This window comes from Zosterops lateralis (assembly GCF_965231275.1).
Source record: "Zosterops lateralis genome assembly, chromosome: 9".
Taxonomy (NCBI): Eukaryota; Metazoa; Chordata; class Aves; order Passeriformes; family Zosteropidae; genus Zosterops; species Zosterops lateralis.
The window spans coordinates 995,009-1,009,429 of NC_139769.1; the positions used below are offsets into that span (position 1 = coordinate 995,009).

The 14,421-nt window shown below is 49.5% G+C and overlaps 1 protein-coding gene across 1 annotated transcript in view; it reads left to right on the top strand.

Moving 5' to 3' along the window:
* LRRC7 (leucine rich repeat containing 7) overlaps positions 1-14,421 on the top strand; it is a 53,731-nt gene that overhangs the window by 29,416 nt on the left and 9,894 nt on the right. Inside the window, exons 13-17 of the mRNA XM_083867315.1 lie at positions 471-595; positions 3,463-3,678; positions 8,383-8,494; positions 8,703-8,883; positions 9,762-11,454. Of these exons, the coding sequence (XP_083723441.1) occupies positions 471-595; positions 3,463-3,678; positions 8,383-8,494; positions 8,703-8,883; positions 9,762-11,454 (2,327 nt within the window). The remainder of the gene's footprint in view (positions 1-470; positions 596-3,462; positions 3,679-8,382; positions 8,495-8,702; positions 8,884-9,761; positions 11,455-14,421) is intronic.

The following is a 14,421-nucleotide window of genomic DNA, read 5'->3' on the forward strand; positions in this document are numbered from 1 at the left end:
AGTGCCAAGAGAAACTTCCCTTTCTGTCCTAAAAAAGCAGAGAGAATTTTCTGATTTGCACTTCCAGACTGACATTTTCTGATTTGCACTTTCAGACTGGCATTTTCCAAACCTCTTTTATTTCCAGAGAGGCTTTGCACGAGCAAAGGAATTGCCCACCCCAGGAATTCCCGGCTCCAGGCAGGAGCTGGGAATGTCCATCCCCATGTTGTGTGTGAGGGCTCAGGGCTCCCAAACTTGGCTGGATTGAGGCTTTTCTCCTCTTACAGCTCCACTAAATTCAAATTTTCACTCTCCCCCTGTGCTCCAGGGCTGCCCCAAACCCTGGTGGTGCTTCCCAGCACCCTCATCCCAGATTTCTCCATAACCCTGGGATGGTTTCTCAGGTCCCTCTTGGAACCATCACCCTTTTTACCAACCAGGAAAAGTCTGTTTGCATCATTCCCATCTCCCTTTCCAACCCCCTGCAGATTTCCAGTCAGACAGTGACAGTTTTAACCCCACTCTGTGGGAGGAGCAGAGGCAGCAGAGGATGACTGTGGCCTTTGAGTTTGAAGACAAGAAGGAAGAGGAGGAAAATCCAGGGAAAGTTAAGGTGAGTATTGCTGGGTTTATCCTAGGATTCATTTCTTGTGCACAGGGTTCAATATTGCAGGTCTGGAATTGAAATGGATTTGTGTTTTAATTCCTGCTCTGTCCCAGAAGGGAATTGAGCCAGAATTCCTGTCCAACTACTTTTTTTTTTTAGGAATATTTGGATCTCATATTCCCCTCAAAGCTGAAATCATCGAGGGCTTTGCAGCCTCATGTGCGGTGGAGAGGGCACCACTTGTAAAAAAAAAAACAAAAATAAAGTTCAAAGCATGAAAATCCTCCCCCAGTTCTGTGAAATTAAAATCACTGCAGAGCTCCCCATCCATCCCTCAACCAGCTGCATTTGCAGGAGGGTATTTTCAAACCTGTCAGCCCTTCCCTGGCATGGAAATGTCTCTTTCTTGAATAATATAAAGGAATTCATCCCACACTCCAACCCTGTGAATTTCTAACCGTGGCAGAGCACCCGAGGTAAAATGTAAGGTCAGAAATGAAATCATATGAGGAGGTTTAAATCAGATTTCACTTCTAAAATTGAACAGTTCTCTCATCAACAGCAATTTAATGTTGCATTGGTTGGTGGAAAAATTTCCAAGTTTCAAAACTTGGTGGAAATTCTTGATTTTTCTTTCCAATGTTTATCCCAGTTGGGAATTTCTCCCCATCACCTGTGCCCAGAACTGATAGACTTTTCTGCTTTAGAGAAACAGAAAATGAAGCCAAAAAAAAGCAGCTTCACCTGACAATAAATAGAATAAAGTGGAATTTTACCCTGAATGAATTGCAGGATTGTGGGTCATGGATGGAAAAGCAGCATCTGGGAAAGTTTCCTGTTGTTCCACAACTTTTTTCACAATTTTTCCCTGGGGCTGGAGGTTTCCACATGAACATTTTTAGCAGCTTCACCAGAGCTTTAAGGGGTGCATTTAAATAAATTTAAACCCTCAGCAGGCAGAAAACAGCAGAAAATCTTTTCACTTTTCACCTCCCATCAAACTGAACTTCCAGACGTTAAAAGTAGATTTGATAACTGGGATTGTCCAGTGGCTTTTTTATTTTATTTTTTTTTCATCGAGGATTTTGAATTTTGGAAAATTCTCTCTTTGGGGTCTCTTTGGCTGCTTTTGGTGTGGGGATGTGGATTTACCTTGGGGTGGTAAATGTGGATCGGTGGGGGAAAGATTTTCATCTCAGCACAGCTTGGAGGAGTTTGGCTGTTTGATGTTGGAGTCCAGGGCATCCCTTTGGATGAGCTGGGACCCGGGAAAGGGAATTTGAGCCCTGGGCAGGGGGTGTGGAGCTGGTCCAGGGGGGTTGGAGACCTTGGCACAGCCCAGGGAGACACTGGGTTTGATCTCAGCCCATGGGAGAAACTTCCAGCACAAGGAGAGGAATTGCAAATCACCAGGAAGTGAAAACAGTAGTTTAGCACAGTAGAAGATGCAAAATTCAGTAGTTTTGGGGTTCATAGAATAGAGGTAAATGGGGGACAGGATGGTGGGATTTGGGTGGTGCCTCGTGTCCCTCTCCTTCTCCCCCGCCCTCCATCCCCTGGGGTGGTGATGGCACAGGGCAGTGACAGTGGGTTGGCTCAGAGCAGAAATGACCCTTTTAGTGTGAGCCCTGGGCATTGGTGTGAAATTGTAAATACCCCACCCGTGGTTATCTGTATAAATGTGAGGTGACCCCATCGGGGGCCGTCCCCTCATGGCCCAGCCCTGCCCAGACCTCGGCTGGGAGAGAGAAAACTCTGAGATATCAAATAATAAACAACAGGAGAAACCAGAAAACAGAACCTTGAGGACTCTGCTTTTTTATACCAACGCGACTCGGGGCTTTTAGAGGGCCAAGGACTTTAAACAACCTGAATCTGGGATGAGAAAACCAACCTGAGAGTTTGATATTCACCCTCTAAGGGAGATGAAACTCCTGCTGAAATCCCCATTTGGGATGTTCTGTCTCATCCCAGCTGGAGTTCCCTCTCCCTGGCTGGAATTCCTGAGGATTTGCTCTTTGCCTCACCCTCAAACCATGACCTGAGCTCTGGGAAACACCCCTGAACACCATTTCATCCACCCATCATTGCAGCAGAGCTTCAGTGCTGCTTTCCCAGCCCTGATTCATCTTTTTTTTTTCCTGCTGGAATTCTTTATGGGAAGTGACATCCCACTCATAGAATTCAACATTTTCTCTCCTGCTCTGCAATGTTTATTCTCTCCTGGCTCGGAGCTGGATGCCAGCACTTGATGCAGTTTTATTTCCCAAATCCATCATGTTTTTTGCCTCTGAAACATTCCCATGGATGAAGCATTTGCAGCTGAAATCCAAAATTGCATTTTTTTTCCTGCTCGTTGGGGAATTTAAATCCAGCATCAAACTCATAAAAACTCCCCAGAACCCCCAAATTTGAAGTAAAATCTCCCCAGATAACACAAACACCTCCAAATTTGGTGTTCAAATGTCCCAAACCCCCTCCCAGAACCCCCAAATTTGGGTAAAATCTCCCCAGATAAAACCAAAAACCACCCCCCCCCCCCAAATTTGGGGTCAAACCCATAAAACCTCCCCAGAAACCCCAAATTTGGTGTTCAAATGTCCCAGATTTCCCACAGAACCCCCAAATTTGGGGTAAAATCCCCCCAGATAACACAAACACCCCAAAATTTGGGGTTCAAATGTCCCAAATTTCCTACCGAACCCCCAAATTTGGGGGTAAAATTCCCCCAGACAACACAAACATCCCCAAATCTGGGGTTAAAACATCAGTGGGGTCAAAACCTTTAACTGGATTAAACCACACCCAGTTTTCTCTCATATTTCCACTTCCATTCCCTATTTTAACTCCCTTTTTCCTGCCTTTTCCCCCAGGTGGAGATCAACCTGAAGCGTTACCCCACTCCCTACCCCGAGGATTTAAAGAACATGGTGAAATCTGTGCAGAATTTGGTGAGCAAACCCAGCCTGGGCGTGCGGCCCGAGAACTCGACCCCGACCCCGGTGCCCGTCCCGGTCCCCGCCGACCCCACAGGGAAGGACAAGTACGAGCACAAGTGGCCCCTGACCCCCAAGGAGATCTCTGTGGAGGTATTGTAAACCACTAAAATTCCAATTTAAAAAAAAAATCAACTTTTTTTTTAGGGTTTTGAACCCCTCAGAGGGTGTTTTGATCCATAGGGAGGGTCAGACCTCCGTGTTTTACTCAGAAGGTTTTGGGTTGAATTCAAGTTTGGGTTGAGTTGTTGAGTTTTTGTCCAGTTTTAGATTGAGTTGGTGGTTTTTTCCCAATTGCTGCTGAATTTTTTGGGTTGAAATCTCCCTGGATGGGAATTTTGCTGTGGGTTTATCCCAGGACTCTGTTACATCTCAGTGAAGTGAGGTCCCATTTCCATCCCATTTCATCCCCTAAAGTTCTGTCTGTGCCAGCAGGTTCTGTCCTTGGGATTGCCCTTGGAATTGCCTTGGTTTGGATAGACCGAGGAAGATTGGAGTCTCCCTTGGAATGCAAGCCCCTCCCCTTTTTCAAATTATTATAAATTTGCAATTAAAAGTCTGTCAGGCAAAGATTTTTGGGAATAGGTATAGCAGTTCTTTACTAGGGATATTAAAAATACAAATGTTGTAGTACAAAAGAATAAGCAAACAAACAAACAAGGAATCCCAGAAAACCCTGACAGAGTCAGAAATACAACCTGATGCCCTGTTGGTTCAGGGGGTTGGGAACAGCCCAAAGTCAGCCCTCCTGGAGGGGCAGGTGTGTCCTGTGGGAAGCAGAGATGATGATGATTTTGTGGAGAAAAGGGTCCAGAGATGGGTCTGGTCTGCCTTTGGGAGTCCCCTGGGAACACTCGATGTCTGGGGACACCTGTGGCTCCTTTTTATCTGGGTGGGAATGGTTTGGCTCCTCCTCACTGGGTGGAGCATCTCACAGTGGGATGATGAAATGTGTGATGTCATTAGTGAGCTTTAATGGCCCATTAAAAGGAAATAAGGAACACTGGGATGACGTAATGTGTGATGTCATTGGTGAGCTTTAATGGCCCAGTAACAGAAGATATTCCCGTGGAGGAGATAATGAGCACTGGGATGATGAAATGTGTGATGTCACTGGTGAGCCTTAATGGCCGATTAACAGGAGAAAATGAACATGGGATGATGTCATGTGTGATGTCACTGGTGAGCCTTAATGGCCCATTAACAGGAGATAAGGAACACTGGGGTGATGTAATGTGTGATGTCATTGTGAGCTTTAATGTCTCATTAACAGAAGATATTCCCATGGGGGCAGTGAAAGACTGAGCAGAGATAAGGAACAATACCCCACCCAGTTTTACCAGCTGCTTGTTATCAGAGAAGGCAGTTACCCCCTCCCTTCTGGAGTTACAACAGATAAGATAAAACCTCCCCAACTGAGCTTTGGGCCCCTCTTTGTTTTGGTCAAGTCCTCTTTAAGTATCCAACACTTGGTCTCCTTGGTTACTTATGGGGGAAAAAATTCTTTAAAGTAAAAAAGGAGCAAACCTAACCCCCAACAGGATCCAATTAACTCAGCCCAATTAACCCTTAATGAAGGCACCAGGAGAGCTCCTGCCACTAAATAATGGGATTGCAGTTCCCTCCCTCACTGTGCCCCAGAGCAGAGCTGGGGGTACCCCCCTGGACCAGCGAGGATGAGATTTTATCTCCCGTGTCACAACGGTGGAGATTGAGGAACTTTTTCACATTTTAATTTCCCTGGGATGGAGTCAAAACTGGCACCACAACTATTCCAGCAGCTGAAGAAAAAAGAAAAGAAAAGAAAAGAAAAGAAAAGAAAAGAGAAGAGAAGAGAAGAGAAGAGAAGAGAAGAGAAGAGAAGAGAAGAGAAGAGAAGAGAAGAGAAGAGAAGAGAAGAGAAGAGAAGAGAAGAGAAGAGAAGAGAAGAGAAGAGAAGAGAAGAGAAGAGAAGAGAAGAGAAGAGAAGAGAAGAGAAGAGAAGAAAAGAGAAAAGAAAAGGGATGTTCTTGTGTCCTCCCCAGACACTGGGAGTGGTTTTCAGCTCTAATCAGGGTGGTGCAGATCCATTTCCCTCTCCTTTGGCTTCCTGCACAGCAATAAAACACACGGGAAGTGCAGGCAAAGTGTGAATGGCTTTGTGAACAATATTGGCCTGATTTCAGTTGTAACCCGTTAAATAAAACATAATTAAGCTCCATTTGCTCTGCAGATAATTAGCAGACAGACTGCAGCCTGGAGTTAAAGTGCACTTTGAAATTGCAGGTGTGTTGTGGTGTAGCAAAAGGCTGAAGGCAGTTTCTGATCTCAGGTAATTGAGTTTCAGGTGCAGTGCTCACTTCTCATCCTCAGACAAAACTGGTTTCTGATCTCTTTTGGCTTGCCCTGCAATTAATTTGCACGTGTGTCTTCAGAAACTGTTTCTAAATAATGAAAAGGAGCATCTGGAAATGAGGAACTGAATGAGGAGCTGCATTTCAAACCCACTGTACCATCCTTCACCTCCATTCACAACCAGCAAACAATGGCCTGATTAATCATGGATTAAAACAAACCTCTTCACCATTCTAAATCTTTTTGAAAGATGTGAGTTTTGGCCAAAGAGGAGTCTGGGGTTATTTAGGGAGCTGAGCTGCTTTTCCACGAGGAACAATGAGGGATATCAAGATCAGCAAATCTGGTTTTTATAATTCCTGTTTTTGGTGTGTTTGTATTGAGAATATCCCACATTTCCTCTGCCTCATCTTTTCCCAGAGCCCTGGGCTGCTCCAAGTAGATTCTAGGAGTTTGGTCATTCCAAACATTCTGCCCCTCTGCATTATAATTATAATTATAATTTAATGTTCTCGTGTTCTCAGCCTGAATATTTGGTGATATTTCTCTTGCTGGTTGTTTTAATGGTTTGTACCAGGTATTTTCTCCTCACCACAATTCTCTGCCCTCTTCCTGCATCCTTCCCCAGTTAATCCTGAGGACTAAATCCTGAGGAAAAAATCTCCAGGCATTGACTCGACACAATTGCATTTATCTCTTCTCTTTCTCCTTCCAATTTCCTTCCTGTCAGTGACCTTTTTGTGCTTCAGCTTGTAAGGAAAAGGTCCTCTTCAAGAGAATGGAATTAAATAGAGTGTGATTTGGGGTTTTTACAGCATATTTCACATATTCACAGCGGATTCACAAATGCCAGAGTAGTTTCTTTCAAAAGTGAATTGGTTTTTCTTGGAATAGCTGGGCTGAGGGATGAAAAGAAAAGGAAAATACTTATAAAACAGGGAAGTTTTATAAGTACCTGAAGTTCACCATCTTGTCAAAAATGGAGCTGCTGGGTCTTCCTCTCCTCCAGCACGGGGAGCAGTTTAAGCTTAAACCTCCTGGAAGTTTCACGGCACAATGTTGGGATTCCAGGTCCAAGACAAAGAAACCAAAGAATCCCCCAAGATCCCCCAGCCCGACCCTGGGAACGGCCCCAAATCACCCCTGGAGGCCCCGGGCAGGGAGGACCAAGCGCAGAGCTCAGAGGTACAGCCAGGCCTGGGCTGAGAATTCACCCTCTGCACTGCCCTGCCCTGCACCCCCACACTGCCCTCAGCAATGGGGTCCCACCAGTTTGTCCCCCCTGCACTGGGGAAAGTCACTGGGCACTCATGGAGCACCAGGGAAATCCTCTGCATGGGGAAGGGAGGGCTGGCCTGCATCACTCCACCTGGGAATCACCATAAAACTGTTCTAAATATTAGTCCTGAGGGCATTGAATAAACTGAGGATGCCTCTTCTGGGAAGGTCCTGCCTCCAGCTGAACACCAAAAACAGAGGGTGTGAAATAGCCCTGGTGTAAACAGAATTAAGGATAAATCTCATGGCAAATGCTTCTACAAATCTCTGTCGCTGCAAATGGCAGTTAATGGCAGTAAAACCTCTGAAAATTTGTTCCTTGTAAGTAAAAACAGGAAAATTTTTAAACACTGTAGAGTTATATGTTCCAGCAATGCAGATTTGGGTTGGGTACTCCAGTTTAAATTGTTTCTCTGTTTTTTTCCTCCCCTCTCCAAAGTCACTGGAGAACCTTTACAACCTGTCAGGGGACAGAGATGCTCCTGTCTCACCCATCTCTGTCTCCCCAGGACACTCATCCTCATCCCTGAGCTTTCTGCAGGGACCAGAAAAGCCCCAAAATTCCCCTTGGTGCCTTCATTCCCTCCAAGGCACCCAAATGTCCCCATTTAAAATTTCTCTTTCTAGGAACGAGTCTCACTTTCCTCCCCCAGTTTCACTGGGGTTATTTTCAGCACAGATCCTGTTGCAGGGGCTGTGTGAAGGTCAACTGAACTCTCAGGCAGAAGTTTATTAAATCCAAATCATTTTAATTCAGCCACAAACTCCTTGGAGACAAAACCATTTTAATTAAGGACAGCTCCGGGGACAGCTGAACCTCAGGAAGGCCTCACCAGAAATAACCCAGCGAGGAAATCCTCCCTCCTGAAATACCAATTGTTTACACTCAATTTGTGTTTTATTTCTTTCTGCTGGCAGCATTTTTGGTGACCTTGACTCCATCAAAAATGTTTTTTACACGGCCTCGATGCGCCTTGCAAGTTCCATCTGGCCTGTCCACATTTCCAGAACGAGCACGTCACCCTAATTTTTTGGGGAGGATTTGCGCAGGATGAATTAGAACGTTCTGCTGACAAATCAAAATTCCCCGCGCTGCCCGTGGGGTGGGTTTGGGGTGTTTGGATGGTCACCAGGAGAAGTTTTTCCCATTCCCTGTGCTCACTGTGCCTTGTTGTGTCCCCCCAGGATCCCTTTGGACACCCTGGCAGCGAGATGAGGATAGGGGAGCTCCGTCCTTCCATGCCCGAGACGCCGCTCTACCCGCCCAAACTCATCCTGCTGGGTAAAGACAAGAAAGGTACTGATGGATTCGCAGCCTTCGAGTTGAAACCCTGTGATGGGGATGTTCCACCTCTGCCTGTAAACCACAGCCCGTGGGCATCTGTGCACGAATCGACCCAACCCAGTGACAGTTTGAACTGAAAAAAAAAAAAAAAAGTGTTTTTTTTCTGGTGTTTGGCTCCCGAGTGCCGCCCCCTGAAAGCTTTTGCTGTGTTTTGTTTCAGAGTCGACAGATGAGTCTGAAGCAGATAAGATCCATTGTCTGAATAACAGCGTTTCCTCAGGCACTTACTCAGACTATTCCCCTTCCCAGGCTTCCTCAGGGTCCTCCAACGCGCACGTAAAAATGGGCTCCCTGCAGACCACGGCTAAAGAAGCAGTGAATAACTCTTTGTGGGGGAACAGGTGTGACATCTTTCCTGACACGGCTTCTGCCTCCCTTTTGTCCTCTCTGGGCCCTCAGAGCGACCTTGGTAGGGCGTTTGGGTTAAAAAAAAAAATCCATGTTTTTTATCCCACAGAGTTGGCCACCCTCTGTATTCCATAATCCCACAGCTGGTGGTTCAGCCCTGTGCCATCCTCAGGCGTTAAAGCTCCTGGAGGTGGAGCTGCAGCTGGTGCTGTTGGTGTCCCATTATTGCTGTCCCAGCTCCCTCCACCCCTGGACCTCCAAAAAGGTTCTTGGAAAGCCAGAACCTGCCCTGGAAACATTCCAGGACCAGCCTGTCCTGTCTGTGCCTGCCCTAAATCCCCTCACATTGTTCCATCCACGGCTCTGCTCTATTAAAGAGCTGGATGAGAACAGGCAAAAAACTGCCTGTGGCATCTCTGGTTAAAAAACAGGGAGGGAACCTTCTGTCGCACTCATCCATTATTTTTACAGCAGGAAAATGTGTTCAGCGGGATTTCTGGGAACACAGCGAGGAGTCAGCCAGGCCTTTGAGTGGCTTTTTAGCTTCTCCGTGTGTGTCCTGACAGAGTCTGTGCTCCAGGGCAGAAACCTGCTGCCACCATTCCCGTGCCAGGGGCACGACATCCATGGAGTTCCCAACAGCTTGAGAGTAGCTCAAACCACTGAGGGGGAGGCGGGGGGCAGGTTTGATTCCCTGTGGGGCCCTTCCAGCTGGGAATATCCCATGATAAGAATCCCCAAAGTCTCCCAGCGTGGCCCCGCAGCCAGAGCTGTAGATGGGATGAGGTCAAACCGCTCTCCGAGGACGCTGAGCGCTGACGTGCCAATGCAGAGGACATTTTATCTTGTTCCCTTCTCCTTGTGTCCACAGGCTGGCCCAGTCGTTCCCGCAGCCCCTGGAGACCAAGCCATTGCTGAGCCAGCGGGAAGCGGCTCCGGCCGGGAACGTCCCGGCACGCTCGGAGCGGCGCCCGCTGAGCGACGCCTTCGCTGACAGCTGGAACGACGGCTCCCACTACGACAACACGGGCTTCGTGGCCGAGGAGAGCGCGGCCGAGAACGCCGGCGCCAACCCCCTGCTCGGCACCAAGTCCAGGAGCTCCTCGGCCCACGGGCGCCGGCCGCTGATCCGGCAGGACAGGATCGTGGGCATCCCCCTGGAGCTGGAGCAGCCCGCGCTCAGAAACACACACGACTCTGAAGTGCCTCCTCCCAACCCTTGGCAAAATTGGACCAGAACCCCCAGCCCTTTTGAAGACAGGACAGCTTTTCCTTCCAAACTGGAAAGCACCCCCAACACCAGCCCTTTGCCCGAGCGGAAAGATCACGTCAAGGAGTCTCCCGAAATGACGAGCACTTTCACTCCCGGAATTCCGTGGGAATACCACGACTCCAACGCTAACAGGAGCCTCACGAACGTCTTCTCCCACATGCACTGTCGCCCGGACCCTTCCAAAAACGTCATCTCCATCAGCAAAAGCACGGAGCGGCTCTCCCCCATGATGAGGGACTTAAAAACCAACAAGTTCAAGAAGTCACAGAGCATCGACGAGATCGACATCGGTGCCTACAAGGTGTACAACATCCCCCTGGAAAACTATGCATCGGGCAACGACACCGTGGGCCCCCACGAGAGGGTGGACAAGCTGCTGGGCCCGGAGCACGGCGTGCTGAGCATGTCCCGCAGCCAGTCTGTGCCCATGCTGGACGACGAGCTGCTGACCTACGGCAGCGTCAAGGTGCAGCCGCAGCACAAGGCCTCGTCGGTCACCAAGAAGGTTTATCAGTTCGACCAAAGCTTCAACCCCCAGGGCGCCGTGGAGCTGCCGGCCGCCGACAAGAGGCTCCTGCCGCCCTTCCAGCTCAACGCCGAGTACCTGCCCCAGCCGGCCAAGAGCCTGCCCCAGGAGCTGGTGAGCCCAAGGGGCTACCGTGGCTACACGCCCGTGGAGCCCATGTTCTCCTTCTCGCAGCCCTCGGTGGGCGAGGAGCCGCCACCGGCCGCCCCTTTCCCCGGCCCGGCCGCTCGCCCGGGATTCCTGCGCCGGGCGGATTCTCTGGTGAGCTCGGCGGAGATGTCGGTGTTCCGTAGGGTGGGCGAGCCCCAGGAGCTGCCCCCCGTCACCGACAGGTACGGCCGGGCCCCGTTCCGCGGCGCCCCGGAGCGCCAGGGCAGCGGCATGGCCGTGCCCGAGGCCCAGTTCCTCAAGCGCAACGGGCGCTACGAAGACGAGCACCCTTCCTACCAAGAAGTGAAAGCCCAGACTGGGAGTTTCCCGGTTAAAAACCTCACGCAAAGGAGGCCCCTGTCGGCACGAAGCTACAGCACAGAGAGCTACGGCACGGCCCAAACGCGGCCGGTCTCAGCGAGGCCCACCATGGCGGCTCTGCTGGAAAAGATTCCGTCAGACTATAACTTGGGTAACTATGGCGACAAGCCTTCCGATAGCAGTGATATAAAGCCGAGGCCTCCCCCTGGGAAGGGAAATGAGAGCTGTGCTAAAATGCCCGCTGACTGGAGACAACAGCTACTTAGACATATAGAAGCTAGAAGGTTAGACAGGGTATGTTTGGCATTTCTCTGCAATTAATGCCTTTAGTCGTGTGTTTCGCTCTGTCCAACGATTTGCACGCGCAGTGGTGACCGACAGAATGCCCAGGGATCGAAATCCTCGCCGTGGTGTCGGAGCGACCGGCCCGCCCGAGGGCCCTGGGGGTGCTCAGCTGGAGTGAGGGACCCCAGAAATTCCAGAGGCTCCTCACTGATGATGCCCCTTGGGACAGTCACCGGGGTGGTGGCTCCGGGTGCTGGGTAAATCCAGAGGCTTCACACCGGTGACATTCCTTGGGGCAGTCACTGGGGTGGTGATTCTGAAACCTGGGGAAATCCAGAGGTTCTGCCCCACTGAGGCTCCTCAAAACCCATCCCTGGGATGGAGACTCTGGATCCTGGGTAAAGCCAGAGGCTCTGCCCCAGTGAGGCTCCTCAGAGCCCATCCCTGGGATGGAGACTCTGGATCCTGGGTAAAGCCAGAGGCTCTGCCCCACTGAGGCTCCTCAAAACCCATCCCTGGGATGGAGACTCTGGATCCTGGGTAAAGCCAGAGGCTCTGCCCCAGTGAGGCTCCTCAGAGCCCATCCCTGGGATGGAGACTCTGGATCCTGGGTAAAGCCAGAGGCTCTGCCCCAGTGAGGCTCCTCAGAGCCCATCCCTGGGATGGAGACTCTGGATCCTGGGTAAAGCCAGAGGCTCTGCCCCAGTGCCCATCACTGGGGTGGTGACTCCTGCAGCTCTGCCCAAAATTTTTTAGGAAGAGCCCTGAGGTTCTGCCCTGCTCATGGAAGCGCTGCTGGAGCCACCAGGTCAGTGATGACTGAGAGCTTGGAGAGGTGCTGGGCATGTCTTGGCAGTAAAAGGGAATGAAGGAAAAAGAGAATAATAATAATAAAATGTATTTTAGCTCTGGTGTCACTGTTAGTGCAGGGGGTTTAAAAGTGTCTATAACAGAAATATCCCTGGGTATCCACTGCCACTGTTCTAATGGGAATGTGATCGTTACTCCTTTTAGCTGCAGGAAGTTATGCTGATTTGCCTTCTATCCAAAGGGTACTTTAGTGCACGGTTCAGTCATTACCTATTTAACGACCTAATCCACGAATCCGATTTACTCCGTGCTCTGAAGTGGTTGTGACAAATTCCTGTGGTGAAATGCCTGAGAAGCCATTGCCAAATGTGTCCATATTCTGCTTTATGCTAGAGCCTCCTGAGTTCGGTGTGAATATTCTCCTTTCACAATGTGATGATATTAAATTGTCCTTAAGGATCCAATGGGGAAACTTTAAAAAGGGGCTCCGAGGCCGAAGCGTTTTTCCTCCCTCAGCTCTTTTCCTTGTGCTCTGTAAACCCAGTGGAAACTGCCTCCTAGCCAGGGAAACCAGTGCAGGGCCCTTCCTGGTGGAAACAAACCCTGGCCAGATGTTGTTGGCTTGAAGAACATCTTTACACTTCATTTACGTGCACCAAGGGCTCTTTTTAACCCTGCAAAGCTGGCACTGGTGGCTGTCCCTAATCCCTGCCGGATGGTTCCTGCTGGGCTGCAGAGCTCCAAGGAGCTGGGCTGGGCTGCCCTGCTGGAGGCTGTGCTGGTGGGAGCACCTGGGAGCAGCCCCTGGCCCTTGGGTGGGCAGGGAAAGCCACAGATGCTCCTACACAGCACCTGGGTGTCCCTTGGGTGGGCACAGCACCCATGTCCCTGCCCTCCCTGGGTGAGCAGAGCACCTGGGCGTCCCTTGGGTGGGCACAGCACCCATGTCCCTGTCCTGCCCAGCTTATCCCAGCCAGATTTTAGGGAGCAGGACTTCCCCAGGGGTTGCTCCTCCACGCCTCTGGCCGCACAGCCCGTCCTGAATTTGGCCAGGTGTTTTTTTTTTTGCCAAAAAAAAGCAAAATACCTGTATACCGTGTGAAGTCCAGCTCCCACCACCCCTCATGTGCTGTCAGCGTGGAAGTCCCCCCTCCTCTCTGGTGCCCATTTTTCTGTACGAGGAGCAATGTACTCGCTGTGTGTGACCAGTGCATGCCTGGAGGAGCTCTCGATACTCGGTACTGTTCGTTGGCTTAAAACTAAAACTCTGTGAACTTAACCATGTTATGTGTGAGACTTAATTCTGAGCATGTGTGTTCATACGTGTCCCGTGGTTGTTTCCTCTACTCAGAGCGCTGCTTACAAACACCACACAGTTAGCCTTGGCATGCTGCACTCTGGAGGGGTTTCAGCCATGCATGCCGGCCGAAGCATGACTTTAAACTTGCAGCCTAAATCTAAATTTGAAAACCAAATGCTTCAAGAGCTACCTCTACCGAAAGTAAGTATGGGCTAGCCCAGCATTGCCGGCCTTCCCGGTTAATTTAATGATCTCCTTGCTTCCTCCTGGTTTAGCTTCTTGCCTCTTCTCCCTCGTGCTTTTTTTTTTTTTTTTTTTTTTAATGATGCCCAGTCCACAAAGCAAGGCTTTGCCCCTTTTGCTGGCCTTGCTTTTTGGATTCCCCCCAGCTCCCTGGCTGTCATTCTTGCTTTCCTGCTCTCCTCACACACACGCCAGGGCTCTCTCATTTGCTCTGGGGCTGTTCGATCCTAGAAAAACGGGTGTGGAAGTGTCCCAGGAGACAGGGATTTTAATATTTGAGCATTATGTAATACGTGATGGGTTTTGAACTCATCATCACACCCAAACCCATTTTAAACTTATAGAAACACCTAAAAAAAGGATAATATTTTTCCTCATCTATTTACCGTTTATCTTATATTTATTATCAATATATTGCTGACATACAAAACTATGAATTCCCAAGGAATATTTGGAGGGAGAGGCACACGGGACAAGGCAGAGAGGGCCATTCCTGCAGGATTCTCAGTGTCAGGGAGGGATGCTGAGATTTTTCTCTGCCCTGGCACAGGAGCTGAGGGGACAAATCAGCAGCAGCTCTGTGAGTAACTAAAGGGCAGCAGAGCCCAGATCTCAAAATTCCA